The 24,885-nt window shown below is 41.6% G+C and overlaps 1 protein-coding gene across 17 annotated transcripts in view; it reads right to left on the bottom strand.

Annotated features, from left to right (window-relative positions):
* Window positions 1–24,885, bottom strand: part of TNS1 (tensin 1) — a 608,032-nt gene that overhangs the window by 28,578 nt on the left and 554,569 nt on the right. For all 17 annotated transcript variants that reach the window (XM_073647437.1, XM_073647438.1, XM_073647442.1 and 14 more), the window contains 3 exons: window positions 7,644–7,721; window positions 7,288–7,359; window positions 6,991–7,159 (listed from right to left, as the gene is read on the bottom strand). In XM_073647437.1, coding sequence (XP_073503538.1) covers window positions 6,991–7,159; window positions 7,288–7,359; window positions 7,644–7,721 — 319 coding nt within the window. The remainder of the gene's footprint in view (window positions 1–6,990; window positions 7,160–7,287; window positions 7,360–7,643; window positions 7,722–24,885) is intronic.

The following is a 24,885-nucleotide window of genomic DNA, read 5'->3' as shown; positions in this document are numbered from 1 at the left end:
AGTTATATTCTTGTACATAGGGGGCAGTATTATAGTAGTTATATTCTTGTACATAGGGGCAGTATTATAGTAGTTATATTCCTGTACATAGGAGCAGTATTATAGTATTTATATTCTTGTACATAGGAGAAGTATTATAGTAGTTATATTCTTGTACATAGGAGCAGTATTATAGTATTGATATTCTTGCACATAGGGGCAGTATTATAGTAGTTATATTCTTGTATATAGGAGCAGTATTATAGTAGTTATATTCTTGTACATAGGGGGCAGTATTATAGTAGTTATATTCTTGTACATAGGAGCAGTATTATAGTATTTATATTCTTGTACATAGGAGCAGTATTATAGTAGTTATATTCTTGCACATAGGGGCAGTATTATAGTAGTGATATTCTTGTACATAGGAGCAGTATTATAGTAGATATATTCTTGTACATAGGAGCAGCATTATAGTAGTTATATTCTTCTACATAGGAGCAGTATTATAGTAGTTATATTCTTGTACATAGGAGCAGTATTATAGTAGTTATATTCTTGTACATAGGGGGCAGTATTATAGTAGTTATATTCTTGTACATAGGGAGCAGTATTATAGTAGTTATATTCTTGTACATAGGGGGCAGTATTATAGTAGTTATATTCTTGTACATAGGGGCAGTATTATAGCAGCTATATTCTTGTACATAGGTGCAGTATTATAGTAGTTATATTCTTGTACATAGGGGCAGTATTATAGTAGTTATATTCTTGTACATAGTAGCAGAATTATAGTAGTTATATTCTTGAACATAGGGAGCAGCTTTATAGTAGTTATATTCTTGTACATAGGGGCAGTATTATAGTAGTTATGTTCTTGTACATAGGGGCAGTATTATAGTAGTTATATTCTTGTACATAGGAGCAGTATTATAGTAGTTATATTCTTGTACATAGGGGCAGTATTATAGTAGTTATATTCTTGTACATAGGGGCAGTATTATAGTAGTTATATTCTTGTACATAAGAGCAGTATTATAGCAGTTATATTCTTGTACATAGGGGCAGTATTATAGTAGTTATATTCTTGTACATAGGAGGCAGTATTATAGTAGTTATATTCCTGTACATAGGGGCAGTATTATAGTATTTATATTCTTGTACATAGGGGGCAGTATTATAGTAGTTATATTCTTGTACATAGGGGCAGTATTATAGTAGTTATATTCTTGTACATAGGGGGCAGTATTATAGTAGTTATATTCCTGTACATAGGAGCAGTATTATAGTAGTTATATTCTTGTACATAGGAGCAGTATTATAGTAGTTATATTCTTGTACATAGGAGGCAGTATTATAGTAGTTATATTCTTGTACATAGGGGGCAGTATTATAGTAGTTATATTCTTGTACATAGGGGCAGTATTATAGTAGTTGTATTCTTGTACATAGGGGCAGTATTATAGTAGTTGTATTCTTGTACATAGGAACAGTATTATAGTAGTTATATTCTTGTACATAGGGGACAGTATTATAGTAGTTATATTCTTGTACATAGGGGGCAGTATTATAGTAGTTATATTCTTGTACATAGGAGCAGTATTATAGTATTTATATTCTTGTACATAGGAGCAGTATTATAGTAGTTATATTCTTGCACATAGGGGCAGTATTATAGTAGTGATATTCTTGTACATAGGAGTAGTATTATAGTAGATATATTCTTGTACATAGGAGCAGTATTATAGTAGTTATATTATTGTACATAGGGGCAGTATTATAGTAGTTATAGTCTTGTACATAGGAGCAGTATTATAGTAGTTATATTCTTGTACATAGGGGGCAGTATTATAGTAGTTATATTCTTCTACATAGGAGCAGTATTATAGTAGTTATATTCTTCTACATAAGAGCAGTATTATAGTAGTTATATTCTTGTATATAGGAGCAGTATTAGAGTAGTTATATTCTTGTACATAGGGGCAGTATTATAGTAGTTATATTCTTGTACATAGGGAGCAGTATTATAGTAGTTATATTCTTGTACATAGGGGGCAGTATTATAGTAGTTATATTCTTGTACATAGGGGCAGTATTATAGCAGTTATATTCTTGTACATAGGTGCAGTATTATAGTACTTATATTCTTTTACATAGGGGCAGTATTATAGTAGTTATATTCTTGTACATAGTAGCAGTATTATAGTAGTTATATTCTTGTACATAGGGAGCACCATTATAGTAGTTATATTCTTGTACATAGGGGCAGTAATATAGTAGTTATATTCTTGTACATAGGGGCAGTATTATAGTAGTTATATTCTTGTACATAGGAGCATTATTATAGTAGTTATATTCTTGTACATAGGGGCAGTATTATAGTAGTTATATTCTTGTACATAGGGGCAGTATTATAGTAGTTATATTCTTGTACATAAGCGCAGCATTATAGCAGTTATATTCTTGTACATAGGGGCAGTATTATAGTAGTTATATTCTTGTACATAGGGGCAGTATTATAGTAGTTATATTCTTGTACATAGGAGCAGTATTATAGTAGTTATATTCTTGTACATAGGGGCAGTATTATAGTAGTTATATTCTTGTACATAGGGGCAGTATTATAGTAGTTATATTCTTGTACATAAGAGCAGCATTATAGCAGTTATATTCTTGTACATAGGGGCAGTATTATAGTAGTTATATTCTTGTACATAAGAGCAGCATTATAGCAGTTATATTCTTGCATATAGGGGCAGTATTATAGTAGTTATATTCTTGTACATAGGGGGCAGTATTATAGTAGTTATATTCTTTTATACAGGGAGCAGTATTATAGTAGTTATATTCTTGTACATAGGAGCAGTATTATAGTAGTTATATTCTTGTACATAGGAGCAGTATTATAGTAGTTATATTCTTGTACATAGGAGCAGTATTATACTAGCTATATTCTTGTACATAGGGGCAGTATTATAGTAGTTATATTCTCGTATATAGGGAGCAGTATTATAGTAGTTATATTCTTGTACATAGGAACAGTATTATAGTAGTTATATTCTTATACATAGGAGCAGTATTATAGTAGTTATATTCTTGCACATAGGGGCAGTATTATAGTAGTTATATTCTTGTACATAGGGGCAGTATTATAGTAGTTATATTCTTGTATATAGGGAGCAGTATTATAGTAGTTATATTCTTGCACATAGGGGCAGTATTATAGTAATTATATTCTTGTACATAGGGGCAGTATTATAGTAGTTATATTCTTGTACATAGGAGCAGTATTATAGTATTTATATTTTGCATATAGGAGCAGTATTATAGTAGTTATATTCTTGCACATGGGGCAGTATTATAGTAGTTATATTCTTGTACATAGGGGGCAGTATTATAGTAGTTATATTCTTGTACATAGGGGCAGTATTATAGTAGTTATATTCTTGCACATAGGGGCAGTATTATAGTATTTATATTCTTGTACATAGGAGCAGTATTATAGTATTTATACTTATATTCTTGTACATAGGGGGCAGTATTATAGTAGTTATATTCTTGTATATAGGAGCAGTATTATATTAGTTATATTCTTGTCCATAGGAGCAGTATTATAGTATTTATATTCTTGCACATAGGGGCAGTATTATAGTAGTTATATTCTTGTATATAGGAGCAGTATTATAGTAGTTATATTCTTGCACATAGGGGCAGTATTATAGTAGTTATATTCTTGTACATAGGAGCAGTATTATAGTATATATATTTATATTCTTGTACATAGGGGCAGTTTTATAGTAGTTATATTCTTGTACATAGGAGCAGTATTATAGTAGTTATATTCTTGTACATAGGAGCAGTATTATAGTATTTATATTCTTGCACATAGGGGCAGTATTATAGTAGTTATATTCTTGTATATAGGAGCAGTATTATAGTAGTTATATTCTTGTACATAGGGGGCAGTATTATAGTAGTTATATTCTTGTACATAGGAGCAGTATTATAGTATTTATATTCTTCCATATAGGAGCAGTATTATAGTAGTTATATTCTTGCACATAGGGGCAGTATTATAGTAGTTATATTCTTGTACATAGGAGCAGTATTATAGTATTTATATTCTTGTACATAGGAGCAGTATTATAGTAGTTATATTCTTGTACATAGGAGCAGTATTATAGTATTTATATTCTTACACATAGGGGCAGTATTATAGTAGTTATATTCTTGTATATAGGAGCAGTATTATAGTAGTTATATTCTTGTACATAGGGGGCAGTATTATAGTAGTTATATTCTTGTACATAGGAGCAGTATTATAGTATTTATATTCTTGTACATAGGAGCAGTATTATAGTAGTTATATTCTTGCACATAGGGGCAGTATTATAGTAGTGATATTCTTGTACATAGGAGTAGTATTATAGTAGATATATTCTTGTACATAGGAGCAGTAATATAGTAGTTATATTATTGTACATAGGGGGCAGTATTATAGTAGTTATATTCTTCTACATAGGAGCAGTATTATAGTACTTATATTCTTCTACATAGGAGCAGTATTATAGTAGTTATATTCTTGTATATAGGAGCAGTATTAGAGTAGTTATATTCTTGTACATAGGGGCAGTATTATAGTAGTTATATTCTTGTACATAGGGAGCAGTATTATAGTAGTTATATTCTTGTACATAGGGGGCAGTATTATAGTAGTTATATTCTTGTACATAGGGGCAGTATTATAGCAGTTATATTCTTGTACATAGGTGCAGTATTATAGTAGTTATATTCTTGTACATAGGGGCAGTATTATAGTAGTTATATTCTTGTACATAGTAGCAGTATTATAGTAGTTATATTCTTGTACATAGGGAGCAGCATTATAGTAGTTATATTCTTGTACATAGGGGCAGTATTATAGTATTTAGATTCTTGTACATAGGGGCAGTATTATAGTAGTTATATTCTTGTACATAGGAGCAGCATTATAGTAGTTATATTCTTGTACATAGGGGCAGTATTATAGTAGTTATATTCTTGTACATAGGGGCAGTATTATAGCAGTTATATTCTTGTACATAAGAGCAGTATTATAGCAGTTATATTCTTGTACATAGGGGCAGTATTATAGTAGTTATATTCTTGCACATAGGAGGCAGTATTATAGTAGTTATATTCCTGTACATAAGGGCAGTATTATAGTAGTTATATTCTTGTACATAGGGGGCAGTATTATAGTAGTTATATTCTTGTACATAGGGGCAGTATTATAGTAGTTATATTCTTGTACATAGGAGCAGTATTATAGTATTTATATTCTTGTACATAGGAGCAGTATTATAGTATTTATATTCTTGTACATAGGAGCAGTATTATAGTAGTTATATTCTTGTACATAGGAGCAGTATTATAGTATTTATATTCTTGCACATAGGGGCAGTATTATAGTAGTTATATTCTTGTATATAGGAGAAGTATTATAGTAGTTATATTCTTGTACATAGGGGGCAGTATTATAGTAGTTATATTCTTGTACATAGGAGCAGTATTATAGTATTTATATTCTTGTACATAGGAGCAGTATTATAGTTGTTATATTCTTGCACATAGGGGCAGTATTATAGTAGTGATATTCTTGTACATAGGAGCAGTATTATAGTAGATATATTCTTGTACATAGGAGCAGCATTATAGTAGTTATATTATTGTACATAGGGGCAGTATTATAGTAGTTATATTCTTGTATATAGGAGCAGTATTAGAGTAGTTATATTCTTGTACATAGGGGCAGTATTATAGTAGTTATATTCTTGTACATAGGGAGCAGTATTATAGTAGTTATATTCTTGTACATAGGGGCAGTATTATAGTAGTTATATTCTTGTACATAGGGGCAGTATTATAGCAGTTATATTCTTGTACATAGGTGCAGTATTATAGTACTTATATTCTTTTACATAGGGGCAGTATTATAGTAGTTATATTCTTGTACATAGTAGCAGTATTATAGTAGTTATATTCTTGTACATAAGAGCAGCATTATAGCAGTTATATTCTTGTACATAGGGGCAGTATTATAGTAGTTATATTCTTGTACATAGGAGGCAGTATTATAGTAGTTATATTCCTGTACATAGGGGCAGTATTATAGTATTTATATTCTTGTACATAGGGGGCAGTATTATAGTAGTTATATTCTTGTACATAGGGGCAGTATTATAGTAGTTATATTCTTGTACATAGGGGGCAGTATTATAGTAGTTATATTCCTGTACATAGGAGCAGTATTATAGTAGTTATATTCTTGTACATAGGAGCAGTATTATAGTAGTTATATTCTTGTACATAGGAGGCAGTATTATAGTAGTTAGATTCTTGTACATAGGGAGCAGTATTATTGTAGTTATATTCTTGTACATAGGGGCAGTATTATAGTAGTTGTATTCTTGTACATAGGAACAGTATTATAGTAGTTATATTCTTGTACATAGGGGGCAGTATTATAGTAGTTATATTCTTGTACATAGGAGGCAGTATTATAGTAGTTATATTCTTGTACATAGGAGTAGTAGTTAACAATTTTCTACAGTGTGATGGAAGAGAGCACAACTTTCTAATGTTATTCCTAGTCAATTCCATATACGCAAAGGCTATTATATTTACCTAAATACATGTAATTGAAATTAAAAATATTTTTTTTCGATGTGGTCTATGGCCATAAATTAGCTGAGAGGACCTTAGTAAACCATAGATAAAAGTGTTATTAACTCTCCCGTCAGATTTTCAGCGCTCACTGATGGATTCTCAGTTAACTCATTCTGCAGCCAGCAATACGCAATGCAACACACAGGCTATATAGAATGCAAACGATGGAAAATATTTAATCAAACCCATTTGCTAAATTAATTTTTAGCCCCAAATATATGGATTTATGTATACAAAAAATGTTATAACTCCTTTTAGCATATGCCTCGTATTCGATCAATTATATAAATGCGTTTTTCTTACTTTCTCTGATTGTCGGTCAAAGTGATCCCTTGAGCTGAGACCTTAAAGTGAACAATAGTTGCAGTGGGTTGGGGGTCTGCGGACAGCGTCTCGGCTATGGTCTTGGTGATGGCCTGTGGTCCTGTGAGTGACTCCATGTCGATCGAATTAACAAACAGCACGTTGCAGGCTGCGGAGGAGAGAAGTGTTAGTATTGGCTTAGGATCACCTCGGGATCCATGTCCAGGGTTGTTTCCCAGCGATCATTGGAAAATATTAAAATGTTCACCCCCAGACCCCGGGATTCAGGTCCCTCACCTGCTCCTTGTTTCAGCAGGTCGCTGGTGTTGTTGGTGGGTGTCGCAGTCTCTCTGGTCTCATCAGAAGGATCTAACAGGAGGGAGAAAGAAGGATCAAGTGAATGGAGACGTTATGGAGAAAGAATCCAAGCACCGCTGGCTTCTATAGTCATCAATGGGGGTCAAAGCTATCAGGAACCCACCCATTACTCATGACATGCCTCATCTATATACCATCTGCATGTAAGGATCTCAGCAACACAGGGGGATTAAAGATCCACTACAATGTAACAGTCCTGAGTATACGGAACATCACACAGCGATACAACTGCATCCTGGCTGCAGCGCTATTCTGGTTCTGCTTGTGAGTTTTACCTCGGGTGGGTATCACCAGCTTGCAAGGCAGCGCCAAGGGGGTGATAGAGTGCTGGTACACCAGTGCGGAGAGGCAGCCTGCAAAGAAAGGGGGCAAGGTCACCGGCGGCAGAGCGACACAACATAGGACAAGATCTCAAGGGATCCATTCCAGAATGTAAATCTCCAGAGAAAGAGCAATGCAGACACTGAACAAGCAGAGAATGCTGGGAGACTTCACCACTAAAGCCTGCAGAATAGTGAGTGCAGCTCTGGAGTATAATACAGGATGTAACTCAGGATCAGTAATGTAATGTATGTACACAGTGACTGCACCAGCAGAATAGTGAGTGCAGCTCTGGAGTATAATACAGGATGTAACTCAGGATCAGTAATGTAATGTATGTACACAGTGACTGCACCAGCAGAATAGTGAGTGCAGCTCTGGAGTATAATACAGGATGTAACTCAGGATCAGTAATGTAATGTATGTACACAGTGACTGCACCCACCAGCAGAATAGTGAGTGCAGCTCTGGAGTATAATACAGGATGTAACTCAGGATCAGTAATGTAATGTATGTACACAGTGACTGCACCAGCAGAATAGTGAGTGCAGCTCTGGAGTATAATACAGGATGTAACTCAGGATCAGTAATGTAATGTATGTACACAGTGACTGCACCAGCAGAATAGTGAGTGCAGCTCTGGAGTATAATACAGGATGTAACTCAGGATCAGTAATGTAATGTATGTACACAGTGACTGCACCAGCAGAATAGTGAGTGCAGCTCTGGAGTATAATACAGGATGTAACTCAGGATCAGTAATGTAATGTATGTACACAGTGACTGCACCAGCAGAATAGTGAGTGCAGCTCTGGAGTATAATACAGGATGTAGCTCAGGATCAGTAATGTAATGTATGTACACAGTGACTGCACAAGCAGAATAGTGAGTGCAGCTCTGGAGTATAATACAGGATGTAACGCAGGATCAGTAATGTAATGTATGTATACAGTAACTGCACCAGCAGAATAGTGAGTGCAGCTCTGGAGTATAATACAGGATGTAGCTCAGGATCAGTAATGTAATGTATGTACACAGTGACTGCACCAGCAGAATAGTGAGTGCAGCTCTGGAGTATAATACAGGATGTAACTCAGGATCAGTACAGGATCAGTAATGTAATGTATGTACATAGTGACTGCACCAGCAGAATAGTGAGTGCAGCTCTGGAGTATAATACAGGATGTAACTCAGGATCAGTACAGGATCAATAATGTAATGTATGTACATAGTGACTGCACCAGCAGAATAGTGAGTGCAGCTCTGGAGTATAATACAGGATGTAACTCAGGATCAGTACAGGATCAGTAATGTAATGTATGTACACAGTGACTCCACCAGCAGCATACTGGGTGCAGCTCTGATCAGCTGCTAGTCAGTGTGGTGATTGCGGGTGTGGTGGCTGCAGATCCTGCTGTGAGCTCCTGATCTCTGAGAAACCAACACCTCTCCACCTGGGGACCTGCTCTCTCTCTTTCCCGGACGGAGAGCTGGTTTCTGGGATGAGTGAAGGAGCCAAGTCCCAGGCTTCTGCTTCCCGAACCAGGCCGGCGGGGGGCAGAAGAAACCAGCAACCGGCCTGCACATCAGAGGACTCGGGGGTGAGACGCTGCACCAGGAGTCGCAGCAATGTGGCTCCTACTCCTCCCGGGATTGTGGAGACCCCTAGAAGCCGCAAGGCTTCCAGCATGGAGGTAAAGCCTGACAGCGGCGTGCATGATGGTGCTCCTTCCGGAGGAAAGCTGAGTGCTCACGGAGGTGAGGCCGACCTCCCTGAGGGGGGTTGGGCGCTGCAGGGACCCCGGGAGTCTGTGTCCACCTATGCCTCCCGGGTCATGATCCGCCTCCGTGAGTATGAAGATGCCAGTAAACTCATCAGGAGGCTCCGGGAGGAGCTGCGCTGCACAAGCGCCAAAGCTGCGGGGGCCTCCAAACAGAGCAAGGCTAAACTCCAGGCCGAGGTAAAGCGACTGACCAGCGAGATTCACCTGCTGGAACTTAGGAAAGCCACCATCAGGGAGCAGAGTGGTCATTTCAAAGAAAAACTAATAAATGAAGACCGCTTTAGAGAAATGGCTGATACCAGAGAGCAAAGGCAGATGGGGCTGCAGCCTGAGAGCCAGGTGGATAATGAGAGTGATGATGACCAGCAGCAAGCCCCACCTGGCAGCCTGCAAAGTCACCCGCAGGCCACGTGCAGCGAGCTCCCTGCAGGACAGGCGACAGTGACATCTGGTCGCAGTTCTGCTGGCTCTGGGGAAGACAGTGACAGCAGCGGCCAGGGAGGGGCGCTAATGGCGGAGATTAAGCTCCTGGAGTCCCCAGTGTGCCTCCAAAACTTCCATCTTGGTGACGATCTACCAGAAGAGGCACCTGGGGGCCACAAAAAGGCAAAGAAGACCAAGCCAAAGCTGCAGGAGGCGGTAAGATACGTATATGCCCCCCTCCCTGTACCCCCTGAGTCGGCGGCAGGCTCAGCTCGCTGTATAAGCCCCGTTGCCCAGCCCAGCCCGGGTTCTGCTGTGGATCCAGTGCAAAGGCGCGGGGAGATTACAGAGCGTGGTAGTGAGGCGCAGAGCTCCGTCTCTGCTTGTAGTAGTGGGGACGTAGCAGGAGGTGCATCAGCCGAGAGGCTGGACAGTGAGGGCGGCCCGGCGGCAGGCGTTCGGTCAGGCCACGATGCTGTGGTGCGCTCCTCAGTGGGAGGGGGGAGCAGCCCGGTGTCGGGGGCAGCTCCGGTAGCCTCGGCACCTCTGAATGCTGTTGCCGCTGATCACTTAGTTGAGAAGCGACGGCAGTGTGAGGGGGCTGTCGGGGCTGAGCGTTCCGGTCCTCCCACGAAAGTGCTATTTTGTGTTGGCGTCGCTGGTCCGGAAGATCCTGATGCTAAAGATCAGCGGCGCCTAACAGCATCTAAAGATCAGCGGCACATTATTCCGAATGCCAAACAGCGGAAATTACCGACCAATGATGTGGAGGGCACACATAAGACCGGGGGTGAGGTCGCCTCCAGTTCTATGGAGGTGACTGAGCCCCTTGTGCCTGAGGCAGAGGTCAAAATGTCATCCGCCATTGTTACTGGTCCAGCAGGAATGAATGTGGTGGTGGGGGAGAATGAGGCTAATTCATTGTCTAGTGGTGTGGTTGCTGGTTTGGTGGAGGGTGAGATGGAGGTGGGTAATGGTGTTGCTGTTCGGGCTGATATGGTCACTGGTCCGGTTGCCCCCCCGGGGGCGGCAACACCTGTCCAGAGTTATGCCAGTGTCACCTCCGGGGCAAATAGGGCATCCTCCTTGTCTCCGGGCTTTGGGGACGGCATGTTGCAACGGCGCCTTCTGGAGGCTCTAAAGAAGGGGGAGAGATCACTAATGGTAGAGGGTCGAGAGGTTGATAGAGAGGCATGGCCTCGGGGCCTTCCGAGAGCAAAAAGGGGGGGATACAGTGTGGTCCCTCCCAACAGCCGGGCCAGGCAGTGTGCGTAGGAATGTGGTCCGTCTTCGGTGGAGGGGCAGTGATGCATGTCCTCCAAGGTCTAAAGTTGTGGAGCTCCTGCTGAGGATGGGCTTCAAGGCGATTGACATCTACGCCTTGATACATCCCTATTCCACGCCTGAGTTTGATGTCAGCTTTGTTCGGCCGGAGGGGCTTGAGCTCTTCTGGGCGAATTATGAGCTGGCAAAAAATGAGCCCGGCTGGCGAGACTTTGCCGTTCAGGCAGTGTCTCGCCAAAACCAGATCAAGAAAGTGACTGTGATGACTCGTAACAAGTCGCTTTCTTGTTATGACATCATGACGTGGCTTGGTCGGTATGGAGAGGTGGTGGAGATGCCAAAGAAAAACCGCGACGAGTTTGGTATCTGGTCAGGGGCCTGGACGTTTATGGTAAAACTTAAGCGTTCAGGTGGTACGGTTGCCCACATTCCATCGTCTGCCTTCCTGGGTAGGGATCGTATCCTGGTCTTCTACCAGGGGCAACCGAAGCTCTGTCACAGGTGCGGCGACCCCACACACTTCAGTGCAAACTGCACCGTGCAGAAATGCGCGTTGTGTGGGGGTGTCGGCCATCTTGCCGCCTCTTGTGTGGAGATTAGGTGCCACCTGTGTGGTGAGTTAGGCCACCCATTCAGCCGTTGTCCTCGCTCCTTTGCTAATGCAGTCGAGACCCCGGTGGGAGTAAGCCGTGAGGCCGATTCTGCTGGTGAGGGGACTAGCAGGGGTGGGGGAGCTGAGGGGCCAGGGAAGAAAAGCAATAAAAAGACGCCTGCCCAGCTGAGGCGTCTAGACAAGCGCAGACAGGAGAGGGAGCGGGGCGAGCCCCAGACTACCGGGGCAGCCCCTGTCCTGGATGCCAGTGTTGCTGCTGAGGCCCTGAGGGATGATGAGTTGGATGAGGAGGTCAGGAGGATCCACAGGGAGGAAACCGCCTCTGCCTCAGAATCCTCCCATTATGAAAGTATGGATGAGGATAATAAGCGGTGGCTAGAGAACAAGCGTAAGCTCGGCACCAAAAAGAAGAAAAAGAAGGGAGATAAAACATCTTCTCCCGCTCTGACCAAGGTACCTAAGGAAGGTAAAACTGACTCCCCTCTGGTTGGTCTTTCTAACCGGTTCCAAGCCCTTGATAACATCTCTTCCTCTGAGGAGGAGGCCGAGGGTGAGGTTCCGGCTTCAGCGGAGCTTACAGGGGGCGCCGAGTCTCTTTCTCCTGGGGATGCAGGGTCCTTGGGGGGAGGGACTGGCCCAGAGTCCGGAGACGAGGACGAGAAAAGAAGGAAAAATGTGGGAATGGACACCTCTGTGTCATTAAAGAGGGGGAAGGATTCCTCCTCTGAGGCAGAGGGTAAGGGGAGTGGGAAGAAGAAAGTCATCTAACTCAATCACCAATGATGGCGGTACCCACTCCGTTGACGCTGGCTTCCATTAATGTCGCCAGCATTAAGTCAAATATGGCTAGATTTGCGGCCTTTGATTTTCTCAGCCGGGTTGAAGCTGACATTTTATTTTTGCAAGAGACGAGGCTGCCAAATATAATAAATGGATATGAATAGCGGTACCAGAGCGCCAATAACAGGGCAAAAATATTAAAAGGACTGATTTATTAATATACACACAACGCGTTTCGGTGGACACAGCCACCTTCATCAGGTGTGACAAGCAGCAAACAATTGATCCTTATATACATTTGACTAGGTATACAATTACTTAAAAGGGGCGGGGCCAGATACAGAGTAATACCTCTATATTAACCCCTTGAGTTCATATATGCTCAATAGAGTAAAAAGGATTGTTATAAAATAATGCCTAATGAAGCATATAGGGTTCTTATAAAAAGGATTCGCTGTAAAAAAACAACAACTTGTGAATCCTATAATCTTAATACTTCATAGGATATATTGTCATCTACCACCCTATATTTTAGATTATATAAAAAAATAATAATAATTTTTACATACAACATAAAACAATGCATAAATATAAAGTATAAAATTACAATCAGTTTCTATCATTATAATTAGGAAAAGTAGACGAAGAAAGGAAAGAGAAAAAAAAGAGAAAAAAAAAAAAAAAAAAAAAATAATCCCCCCCCAAAAAAAAAAAATAAAAAATAATAATAAAAAAAAAAATAAAAAATTTTTCTTTAAATTTTTTCTCCCTTCTCTCTCTCTCCTCCCTCCTCCCCTCCCTCTCTCCTTTCCCCTCTTCCCTCCTTCTCTCTCTCCTCCCCCCTCCTCCTCCATATAAAAGATATATATAATAAATTTGCTAAAATATGAAAACAATTATTTAAAAAGTTGTCTTCTCTATATTAAGGTTCAAACCTTCAGGAGACAAGGTTCCCATTTTGAAAATCCAATAATTTTCACGTGTAATGAGACGATTTAGTCTATCAGGGTGTGTATCAACTATATGATCAATGATAGTTAGTTTTAGGTTATTAGGATTTTTTTGATGTTCTTTTAAGAAATGATTAGAAACACTATGTAGGGGAAAGCCGTTTCTAATATTTTGGCGATGTTTATTTAATCTGGAGTGCATTTCCTGGATAGTGCGGCCAATGTATTGCAGATAGATCACATATGAGGACTGACATGTAAGTCTAAAGCGAATGGGATATATCTCTCCAGTGACCGCAGAGACGAATGTTTTGGCTCCGTTATCAATGGATTGACAGCATAAGCATTTAGGGACATTACATTTATAACATCCATTATTGCTAATAGGAACTGAATGGTTCGGTCTTCTACCAATTGTTGTATTGCTAGGGGCTATATAGTTTCCTAGATTTTTACTCCTCCGATATATGACATGAGGAAATTCCGGTAAATGACCAGTTAATATTGGATCATTACTTAAAATGAACCAGTATTTTTTTAATAAACTGGATAACACTTGCGTAGGTTTACCATAGGTAGTAATCAGATTTAAACTGAAATCGCTGTATGGCTCTTGGCTGGTATTCTTGGATTTGTTGATACACAGGTTCTGTGATAGGGATCTAGTTTTGGAGAAAGCATCCTCTAATAATTTCCGGGGGTATCCCTTAGCTCTAAAACGTTTTTGTAAAACCTTAGATTCCAGAAAAAAATCCGAATCATGTGTACAATTTTTTCTGACACGCCAATATTGACCGTATGGAATATTTCCGAGGGATTGCGCCGATAAATCCATCGTTATGTACCGCCGCTTTATAGACGATCTGTTTATTATATGGAGGGGAAATACTGTGGAGGCTGCCAAATTTATTGATGAATTAAACTCTAACGACTGGGGTCTTTCCTTTACCTCTACCATATCTGAGAGTAATATTCAATATCTTGACCTTCAGATAAATATAGACAATTCGGGTAAAATATCCACATCTACCCACTTTAAGGAAGTGGATGTAAATAGCTATCTTGAATTTGACAGTGGCCATCTACCCAGCTGGATTAGAAATATTCCATACGGTCAATATTGGCGTGTCAGAAAAAATTGTACACATGATTCGGATTTTTTTCTGGAATCTAAGGTTTTACAAAAACGTTTTAGAGCTAAGGGATACCCCCGGAAATTATTAGAGGATGCTTTCTCCAAAACTAGATCCCTATCACAGAACCTGTGTATCAACAAATCCAAGAATACCAGCCAAGAGCCATACAGCGATTTCAGTTTAAATCTGATTACTACCTATGGTAAACCTACGCAAGTGTTATCCAGTTTATTAAAAAAATACTGGTTCATTTTAAGTAATGATCCAATATTAACTGGTCATTTACCGGAATTTCCTCATGTCATATATCGGAGGAGTAAAAATCTAGGAAACTATATAGCCCCTAGCAATACAACAATTGGTAGAAGACCGAACCATTCAGTTCCTATTAGCAATAATGGATGTTATAAATGTAATGTCCCTAAATGCTTATGCTGTCAATCCATTGATAACGGAGCCAAAACATTCGTCTCTGCGGTCACTGGAGAGATATATCCCATTCGCTTTAGACTTACATGTCAGTCCTCATATGTGATCTATCTGCAATACATTGGCCGCACTATCCAGGAAATGCACTCCAGATTAAATAAACATCGCCAAAATATTAGAAACGGCTTTCCCCTACATAGTGTTTCTAATCATTTCTTAAAAGAACATCAAAAAAATCCTAATAACCTAAAACTAACTATCATTGATCATATAGTTGATACACACCCTGATAGACTAAATCGTCTCATTACACGTGAAAATTATTGGATTTTCAAAATGGGAACCTTGTCTCCTGAAGGTTTGAACCTTAATATAGAGAAGACAACTTTTTAAATAATTGTTTTCATATTTTAGCAAATTTATTATATATATCTTTTATATGGAGGAGGAGGGGGGAGGAGAGAGAGAAGGAGGGAAGAGGGGAAAGGAGAGAGGGAGGGGAGGAGGGAGGAGAGAGAGAGAAGGGAGAAAAAATTTAAAGAAAAATTTTTTATTTTTTTTTTTATTATTATTATTTTTTTTTTTTTTTTTTTTTTTTTTTTTTTTCTCTTTCCTTTCTTCGTCTACTTTTCCTAATTATAATGATAGAAACTGATTGTAATTTTACACTTTATATTTATGCATTGTTTTATGTTGTATGTAAAAATTATTATTATTTTTTTATATAATCTAAAATATAGGGTGGTAGATGACAATATATCCTATGAAGTATTAAGATTATAGGATTCACAAGTTGTTGTTTTTTTACAGCGAATCCTTTTTATAAGAACCCTATATGCTTCATTAGGCATTATTTTATAACAATCCTTTTTACTCTATTGAGCATATATGAACTCAAGGGGTTAATATAGAGGTATTACTCTGTATCTGGCCCCGCCCCTTTTAAGTAATTGTATACCTAGTCAAATGTATATAAGGATCAATTGTTCGCTGCTTGTCACACCTGATGAAGGTGGCTGTGTCCACCGAAACGCGTTGTGTGTATATTAATAAATCAGTCCTTTTAATATTTTTGCCCTGTTATTGGCGCTCTGGTACCGCTATTCATATCCATTTATTGTCCCTTTCCCCCTGTTGGGGTGCGGTAGAGCTGCCTTTAACTTATTGTTCTTTCACCTGTGGGAGGAATTTAATTAGAATCACTACCCTGGTTTTCCAAGCTGCGCTGCCCTAACCCCTCCGGAACGCTGCCGGGGGTGTTGGTGAAGCTGGGCGTCCATCTCGGCGTTACATGCAACTAACCTGACCACGTGATCCACCACCGAGAGATCAGGATCTGTGAACGCCGCTGGAAATAGATGACAGCCACCAACAGAGCGGAGCTTGTGGAGCTTTACACTGGGGTTGTGCAGAGGTGCACAACTTCATAAGGTTAGTAGCCATCCTCACACCCCTCTAACAATTGCAATACTGAGTCACCCATTGCGCCTTGTTCTCTCCTCTCTTTACATATTGAGGCTGCCAAATATGGCAGAGGTGTTTATAGCTAAGAGGGAGTGGAGACTCGGGCCCTCCTATTGGTCTCTTGCGGCCGAGCCGTATAGCGGAGTGGCGGTCCTTTTTACCGCACCAGTAGAATGCCGACGGGTTATTGAGTTAGAAATGGGGAGGTGCCTGATATTAGATGTCCTCATGAAGGGACAGGAGCTTCGGCTCATTAACATTTATGGTCCCCAATCTAAGTGGGACCGGAAGTGTCTCTTTACGAGGATCAAGCCCTACCTTTTTACGAGTCGGCAGGTCGTCTTTGGAGGGGACTTCAACACTGTCACGAGGCCCCGGGATAGAGGAGGTTCCAGAGACAAGCTGACTTATGATAGCGTCGCCCTTAATAGTATAGCTAGTGAGGCTCGCCTGGTGGATGTCCACATCCGGCACACCCCAGGCCACGAGGGGTTCACCTATCATAGAGGTAACTGTAGGTCCAGGATAGACAGGTTTTATTTAAAGGAGGAAGCCGTCTCTTCAGCGGTATCTGTTGTTGAGGTGGAGTTCTCCGATCACTGTATGATTTTGTTTTCCCTGAATGTTACAGAGACCCCCCGGATGGGAAGAGGCTTTTGGAGGCTCAATTCGTCTCTCTTGGAAGAAGCGGAGATAAGACAGTCCTTTGAGGATTTTCTTCAGAGCCAGGTACCCTTACTGGATCTTTGTAGTAGTAAGTCAGAGTGGTGGGAGATGTTCAAGAAAAGGGTGGCGAGATTCTTCCGCCAGCTCTCGAGCCTCAGGAGCCTGGACAGGTATCGCCTCTATCAGGGCCTGAGGAGGAAACTCGAGCATCTTGTCTCAACTGGAGGTAGCCGCGAGGAGATCTCCAGAGTGAAATCTTTGCTAATGAGGTGTCAGTATGATAGACACGCATCTTTGGTTTTTGAGAGGGATTACGGGAAGTACCGCTCGCCCGACCCTTACAGAAACTGCAAGATGTCAGTGAATAGTAAAGTTGTTACAGGACTGGTTGACACTGCGGGGTCCCTGAAAAGATCCAGATTGGGGATCCTGGAGGTCGTCAGATCCTTCTACTCGCACCTCTTGGGGAAGAGGGATCTGGATTGGGATGAGATGTCGGTTTTCTGGCTGAAGCCGTCCCCGAACCAGGGGTAGACCCCTCTCTTGGCGTTTTGACAGAGATGATCAGGGAAGAGGAAGTTAAGTTGGCGATTGAAGGGCTTGCCCTGAAGAAATCTCCCGGTCCGGATGGCTTAACATCTGAATTCTATAAGACCTTTAAGGACGCCTTGGTTCCCCTCTTGACTGAGGTATTCAATGAGTGTCTTTCCTCGGGCACTCTGCCAAAGTCAATGAGGAGGTCTGCCCTGATCATCTTGTCAAAGGGTAAGGACCCATCTTGCATTGAGAATTGGCGTCCCATAGCGCTTCTCAATGCAGACAGGAAGGTTTTGGCAAAGGTGCTGTTTAATCGGCTGGTGAAATTTGCACCCCAGCTCCTTTCGGGGGCCCAGCATTGCTCTGTTCCGGGCCGCAGTACAATTAGTGCTGTACTCTGTGTCCGAGAGGCGGTGGAGCAGGGTAGGGCTGGCCACTGGAAGGGGTACATGCTGTCATTGGACCAGGCAAAAGCGTTTGATCGGGTTAATCATGAGTACCTCTGGTCTGTCCTTCTGAGGTATGGCCTGCCGGGGGGGTTCGTTGATTGGCTTAAGACCTTGTACGCTGGGGCAGAGAGTTTCCCGCTTGTGAACGGTTGGATTGGCAGCTCTTTTGAGGTTGGGTGTGGTGTTCGCCAGGGTTGTCCCTTGAGCCCGCTACTGTACGCGTTTTCGATTGACCCACTTCTTAGGAGGGTGGAGCGTGGACCGTTAGCTGGGATCGGGATGGACCGGGCAGCACCGGAAGCCACTCTGAGAGTGGTGGCGTATGCCGATGACGTCACCGTTTTTGTTTCCTCTGATGGGGAGGCAGAATGGCTGATGTCAGAGGTAAATCGCTACTCGGAGGCATCCGGGTCTAAGATCAACCGGGATAAGTGTGAGAGTCTCTGGCTGGGAGGAGGAGATCCTGGTTTTGATCTCCCGGACACCCTTCCAGAACCCAAAGTCTCTGCAAAAGTTCTTGGCATCGAATTTGGCCAGGGGGATTACCCCAAACAAAATTGGGACAGCAGGCTAGAGATCGCCACTCAGAAGGTGAACCAATGGAAGGGTTGGTCTTTGACCCTAAGGGAAAGGGTAAACCTGATCAAAACTTACCTGCTCCCTTTGCTGATCTATCTGGGCAGTGTGTGCATCTTGCCAGAGCCTCTCTGGACTCGGGTCTACAGTTTGTTCTTTCAACTGTTATGGGGGAATAGACTGAACCTGGTCAAGAGGGAGGTTACTTACCGTACGAGGAGACTAGGAGGGTTGGGTATGGTCAACCCTGTGGTATTCCTTGTGAATACCTTCATTAAGATCAATATTGCAAACCTCTGGAAAGAGAGGGCTCCTCCGTGGGTATTCTCCTGTAAGGGATGGTTTCAGCCTTTCTTCCAGGAATGGGAGACAGGAGGGCAAGTGAAGGATCTCAGCACACCGCATGGACATCTCCCGGCTTACGCTACCGTGGTTCTGAAGGTAATTCGCCGGTGGGGTCTGGGAATGTGGGAGGTCAGGACTCTGCCAAGGAAGCTCCTTGACAAAAGGGTTCTGTTGACCCATTTTCAGAGGCCTCTGGCGCTCAGGGATTGCCCAAGTCGGGATCTTGGGGTGGGTCTGCATCTTTTGAATTCTATCAGGATCCCCTCGAAGGTTTGGGACTTGGCTTGGCGCTGCTTCCATGGGAAACTGTGTGTGAGGGACAATCTGAAGTGTAGGAGCTCTGAGGACAGGAACTGTCCTCGGGAGCATTGTGGTACCATGCTTGAAAGCATGGACCACTTCCTGCTTCATTGTCCCTTTAACACAGAGGTGTACAACAGGGTGGGCGCCTCCATTGGCTGGCCCCGGCTGGCCGGTCTCTCTTATGCGGAATGGGCCTATGGAGCATTCGGGGACCTGGGTGGTCGGGACCGCTGCACCTTATTTCTAGTTAGCGCAGTGGTAAGGTATCACACGTGGAACGCACGGTGCTTAGTATCGACACAGCGGAAAATCCTCCCAGTGGACGATGTGTTTAGGACCATACTCGGTGACCTGGTGAAGGTGCGTTCTCTGGAGTATGAGAGACTGGGTACACGGAGGGCCGCTCTCCTCTGGAGGGGCTTTTCTTTTAGTGTGCCCTAGTCTGGTCGTCTCCTCTCCTGGTGGTGGGCTGCTGCTGACACCATAGATTTTTGTTTTTGATCAGTAGACAGTGATGTAGGGCTGCAGGTGCCGAACTTGGGCTTTGTCAGTTGTGGTTATTGTATTGTTTGTTTCTGTATATATTGTATATATGGGTTTGGGTGGAGGTGTTAGGTTGGGTGGAGGGAAAAGGGGGGAGGTGGGTTCATCTTGTGGGACACTGGTTATTTGGGTGAAAAACTGGCACTGCCTGATCTGTCCTATGGACGTTGGACTGAGGCATGAGGCGCAGGACCAGCTCTCAGGTCAGTGCCGGGGAGGGACTAGTGGGCTCGAGTGTGGGGGGTTTTGTTTTGTCTTGTATATATTTGTATAGTTAGCATTTATTTTATTTATTTAAAAAAAAAAGAATGTATATATTAGTTTGTATATAATTTGTCGGTTATTGTTTATTATATTGTTATTTTTTGTTTGGTAACCGGACCAGATGTCACAGTGTAGGTAGTTATTATTGTGTATATATGTATAATATGTGTGTGAGGAGAGAGGGAGCGGCTGGACCAGTTCATTACATTGTTCATTTTCTGGTTATTAATTTTGTTATGTTTCTGTTATTATTATTGTTATGTTTTTCATTTTTATAATAAAAGATCTACAGGATGTAACTCAGGATCAGTAATGTAATGTATGTACACAGTGACTGCACCAGCAGAATAGTGAGTGCAGCTCTGGAGTATAATACAGGATGTAACTCAGGATCAGTAATGTAATGTATGTACACAGTGACTGCACCAGCAGAATAGTGAGTGCAGCTCTGGAGTATAATACAGGATGTAACTCAGGATCAGTAATGTAATGTATGTATACAGTGACTGCACCAGCAGAATAGTGAGTGCAGCTCTGGAGTATAATACAGGATGTAACTCAGGATCAGTAATGTAATGTATGTACACAGTGACTGCACCAGCAGAATAGTGAGTGCAGCTCTGGAGTATAATACAGGATGTAACTCAGGATCAGTAATGTAATGTATGTATACAGTGACTGCACCAGCAGAATAGTGAGTGCAGCTCTGGAGTATAATACAGGATGTAACTCAGGATCAGTAATGTAATGTATGTACACAGTGACTGCACCAGCAGAATAGTGAGTGCAGCTCTGGAGCATAATACAGGATGTAACTCAGGATCAGTAATGTAATGTATGTACACAGTGACTGCACCAGGAGAATAGTGAGTGCAGCTCTGGAGTATAATACAGGATGTAACTCAGGATCAGTACAGGATCAGTAATGTAATGTATGTACATAGTGACTGCACCAGCAGAATAGTGAGTGCAGCTCTGGAGTATAATACAGGATGTAACTCAGGATCAGTAATGTAATGTATGTACACAGTGACTGCACCAGGAGAATAGTGAGTGCAGCTCTGGAGTATAATACAGGAGGTAACTCAGGATCAGTAATGCAATGTATGTACACAGTGACTGCACCAGCAGAATAGTGAGTGCAGCTCTGGAGCATAATACACGATGTAACTCAGGATCAGTAATGTAATGTATGTACACAGTGACTGCACCAGCAGAATAGTGAGTGCAGCTCTGGAGTATAATACTGGATGTAACTCAGGATCAGTAATGTAATGTATGTACACAGTGACTGCACCAGCAGAATAGTGAGTGCAGCTCTGGAGTATAATACAGGATGTAACTCAGGATCAGTACAGGATCAGTAATGTAATGTATGTACATAGTGACTGCACCAGCAGAATAGTGAGTGCAGCTCTGGAGTATAATACAGGATGTAACTCAGGATCAGTAATGTAATGTATGTACACAGTGACTGCACCAGCAGAATAGTGAGTGCAGCTCTGGAGTATAATACAGGATGTAACTCAGGATCAGTAATGTAATGTATGTACACAGTGACTGCACCAGCAGAATAGTGAGTGCTGCTCTGGAGTATAATACAGGATGCAACTCAGGATCAGTAATGTATGTACACAGTGACTGCACCAGCAGAATAGTGAGTGCAGCTCTGGAGTATAATACAGGATGTAACTCAGGATCAGTAATGTAATGTATGTACACAGTGACTGCACCAGCAGAATAGTGAGTGCAGCTCAGGAGTATAATACAGGATGTAACTCAGGATCACTAATGTAATGTATGTACACAGTGACTGCACCAGCAGAATAGTGAGTGCAGCTCTGGAGTATAATACTGGATGTAACTCAGGATCAGTAATGTAATGTATGTACACAGTGACTGCACCAGCAGAATAGTGAGTGCAGCTCTGGAGTATAATACAGGATGTAACTCAGGATCAGTACAGGATCAGTAATGTAATGTATGTACATAGTGACTGCACCAGCAGAATAGTGAGTGCAGCTCTGGAGTATAATACAGGATGTAACTCAGGATCAGTAATGTAATGTATGTACACAGTGACTGCACCAGCAGAATAGTGAGTGCAGCTCTGGAGTATAATACAGGATGTAACTCAGGATCAGTAATGTAATGTATGTACACAGTGACTGCACCAGCAGAATAGTGAGTGCAGCTCTGGAGTATAATACAGGATGTAACTCAGGATCAGTAATGTATGTACACAGTGACTGCACCAGCAGAATAGTGAGTGCAGCTCTGGAGTATAATACAGGATGTAACTCAGGATCAGTAATGTAATGTATGTACACAGTGACTGCACCAGCAGAATAGTGAGTGCAGCTCAGGAGTATAATACAGGATGTAACTCAGGATCACTAATGTAATGTATGTACACAGTGACTGCACCAGCAGAATAGTGAGTGCTGCTCTGGAGTATAATACAGGATGTAACTCAGGATCAGTAATGTATGTACACAGTGACTGCACCAGCAGAATAGTGAGTGCAGCTCTGGAGTATAATACAGGATGTAACTCAGGATCAGTACAGGATCAGTAATGTAATGTATGTACACAGTGACTGCACCAGCAGAATAGTGAGTGCTGCTCTGGAGTATAATACAGGATGTAACTCAGGATCAGTAATGTATGTACACAGTGACTGCACCAGCAGAATAGTGAGTGCAGCTCTGGAGTATAATACAGGATGTAACTCAGGATCAGTACAGGATCAGTAATGTATGTACACAGTGACTGCACCAGCAGAATAGTAAGTGCTGCTCTGGAGTATAATACAGGATGTAACTCAGGATCAGTAATGTATGTACACAGTGACTGCACCAGCAGAATAGTGAGTGCAGCTCTGGAGTATAATACAGGATGTAACTCAGGATCAGTAGTGTAATGTATGTACAGAGTGACTGCACCAGCAGAATAGTGAGTGCAGCTCTGGAGTATAATACAGGATGTAACTCAGGATCAGTAATGTAATGTATGTACACAGTGACTACACCAGCAGAATAGTGAGTGCAGCTCTGGAGTATAATACAGGATGTAACTCAGGATCTGTAATGTAATGTATGTACACAGTGACTGAACCAGCAGAATAGTGAGTGCAGCTCTGGAGTATAATACAGGATGTAACTCAGGATCAGTAATGTAATGTATGTACCCAGTGACTGCACCAGCAGAATAGCGAGTGCAGCTCTGGAGTATAATACAGGATGTAACTCAGGATCAGTAATGTAATGTATGTACACAGTGACTGCACCAGCAGAATAGTGAGTGCAGCTCTGGAGTATAATACAGGATGTAACTCAGGATCAGTAATGTAATGTATGTACACAGTGACTGCACCAGCAATATAGTGAGTGCAGCTCTGGAGTATAATACAGGATGTAACTCAGGATCAGTACAGGGTCAGTAATGTAATGTATGTACACAGTGACTCCACCAGCAGAATAGTGAGTGCAGCTCTGGAGTATAATACAGGATGTAACTCAGGATCTGTAATGTAATGTATGTACACAGTGACTGCACCAGCAGAATAGTGAGTGCAGCTCTGGAGTATAATACAGGATGTAACTCAGGATCAGTACAGGATCAGTAATGTAATGTATATACACAGTGAGTGCACCAGCAGAATAGTGAGTGCAGCTCTGGAGTGTAATACAGGATGTAACTCAGGATCAGTAATGTATGTACACAGTGACTGTACCAGCAGAATAGTGAGTGCAGCTCTGGAGTATAATACAGGATGTAACTCAGGATCAGTAATGTAATGTATGTACACAGTGACTGCACCAGCAGAATAGTGAGTGCAGCTCTGGAGTATAATACAGGATGTAACTCAGGATCAGTAATGTAATGTATGTACACAGTGACTGCACCAGCAGAATAGTGAGTGCTGCTCTGGAGTATAATACAGGATGTAACTCAGGATCAGTAATGTATGTACACAGTGACTGCACCAGCAGAATAGTGAGTGCAGCTCTGGAGTATAATACAGGATGTAACTCAGGATCAGTAATGTAATGTATGTACACAGTGACTGCACCAGCAGAATAGTGAGTGCAGCTCAGGAGTATAATACAGGATGTAACTCAGGATCAGTAATGTAATGTATGTACACAGTGACTGCACCAGCAGAATAGTGAGTGCTGCTCCGGAGTATAATACAGGATGTAACTCAGGATCAGTAATGTATGTACACAGTGACTGCACCAGCAGAATAGTGAGTGCAGCTCTGGAGTATAATACAGGATGTAACTCAGGATCAGTACAGGATCAGTAATGTAATGTATGTACACAGTGACTGCAACAGCAGAATAGTGAGTGCTGCTCTGGAGTATACTACAGGATGTAACTCAGGATCAGTAATGTATGTACACAGTGACTGCACCAGCAGAATAGTGAGTGCAGCTCTGGAGTATAATACAGGATGTAACTCAGGATCAGTAATGTAATGTATGTACACAGTGACTGCACCAGCAGAATAGTGAGTGCAGCTCTGGAGTATAATACAGGATATAACTCAGGATCAGTAATGTAATGTATGTACACAGTGACGGCACCAGGAGAATAGTGAGTGCAGCTCTGGAGTATAATACAGGATGTAACTCAGGATCAGTA

This window comes from Phyllobates terribilis, unplaced genomic scaffold (assembly GCF_046119375.1).
Source record: "Phyllobates terribilis strain yellow unplaced genomic scaffold, ASM4611937v1 Scaffold_9__5_contigs__length_417890890, whole genome shotgun sequence".
NCBI classification, from domain to species: domain Eukaryota; kingdom Metazoa; phylum Chordata; class Amphibia; order Anura; family Dendrobatidae; genus Phyllobates; species Phyllobates terribilis.
Note: the sequence above shows the minus strand (reverse complement) of the source record. Positions and strands in the feature narration are given on the sequence as shown.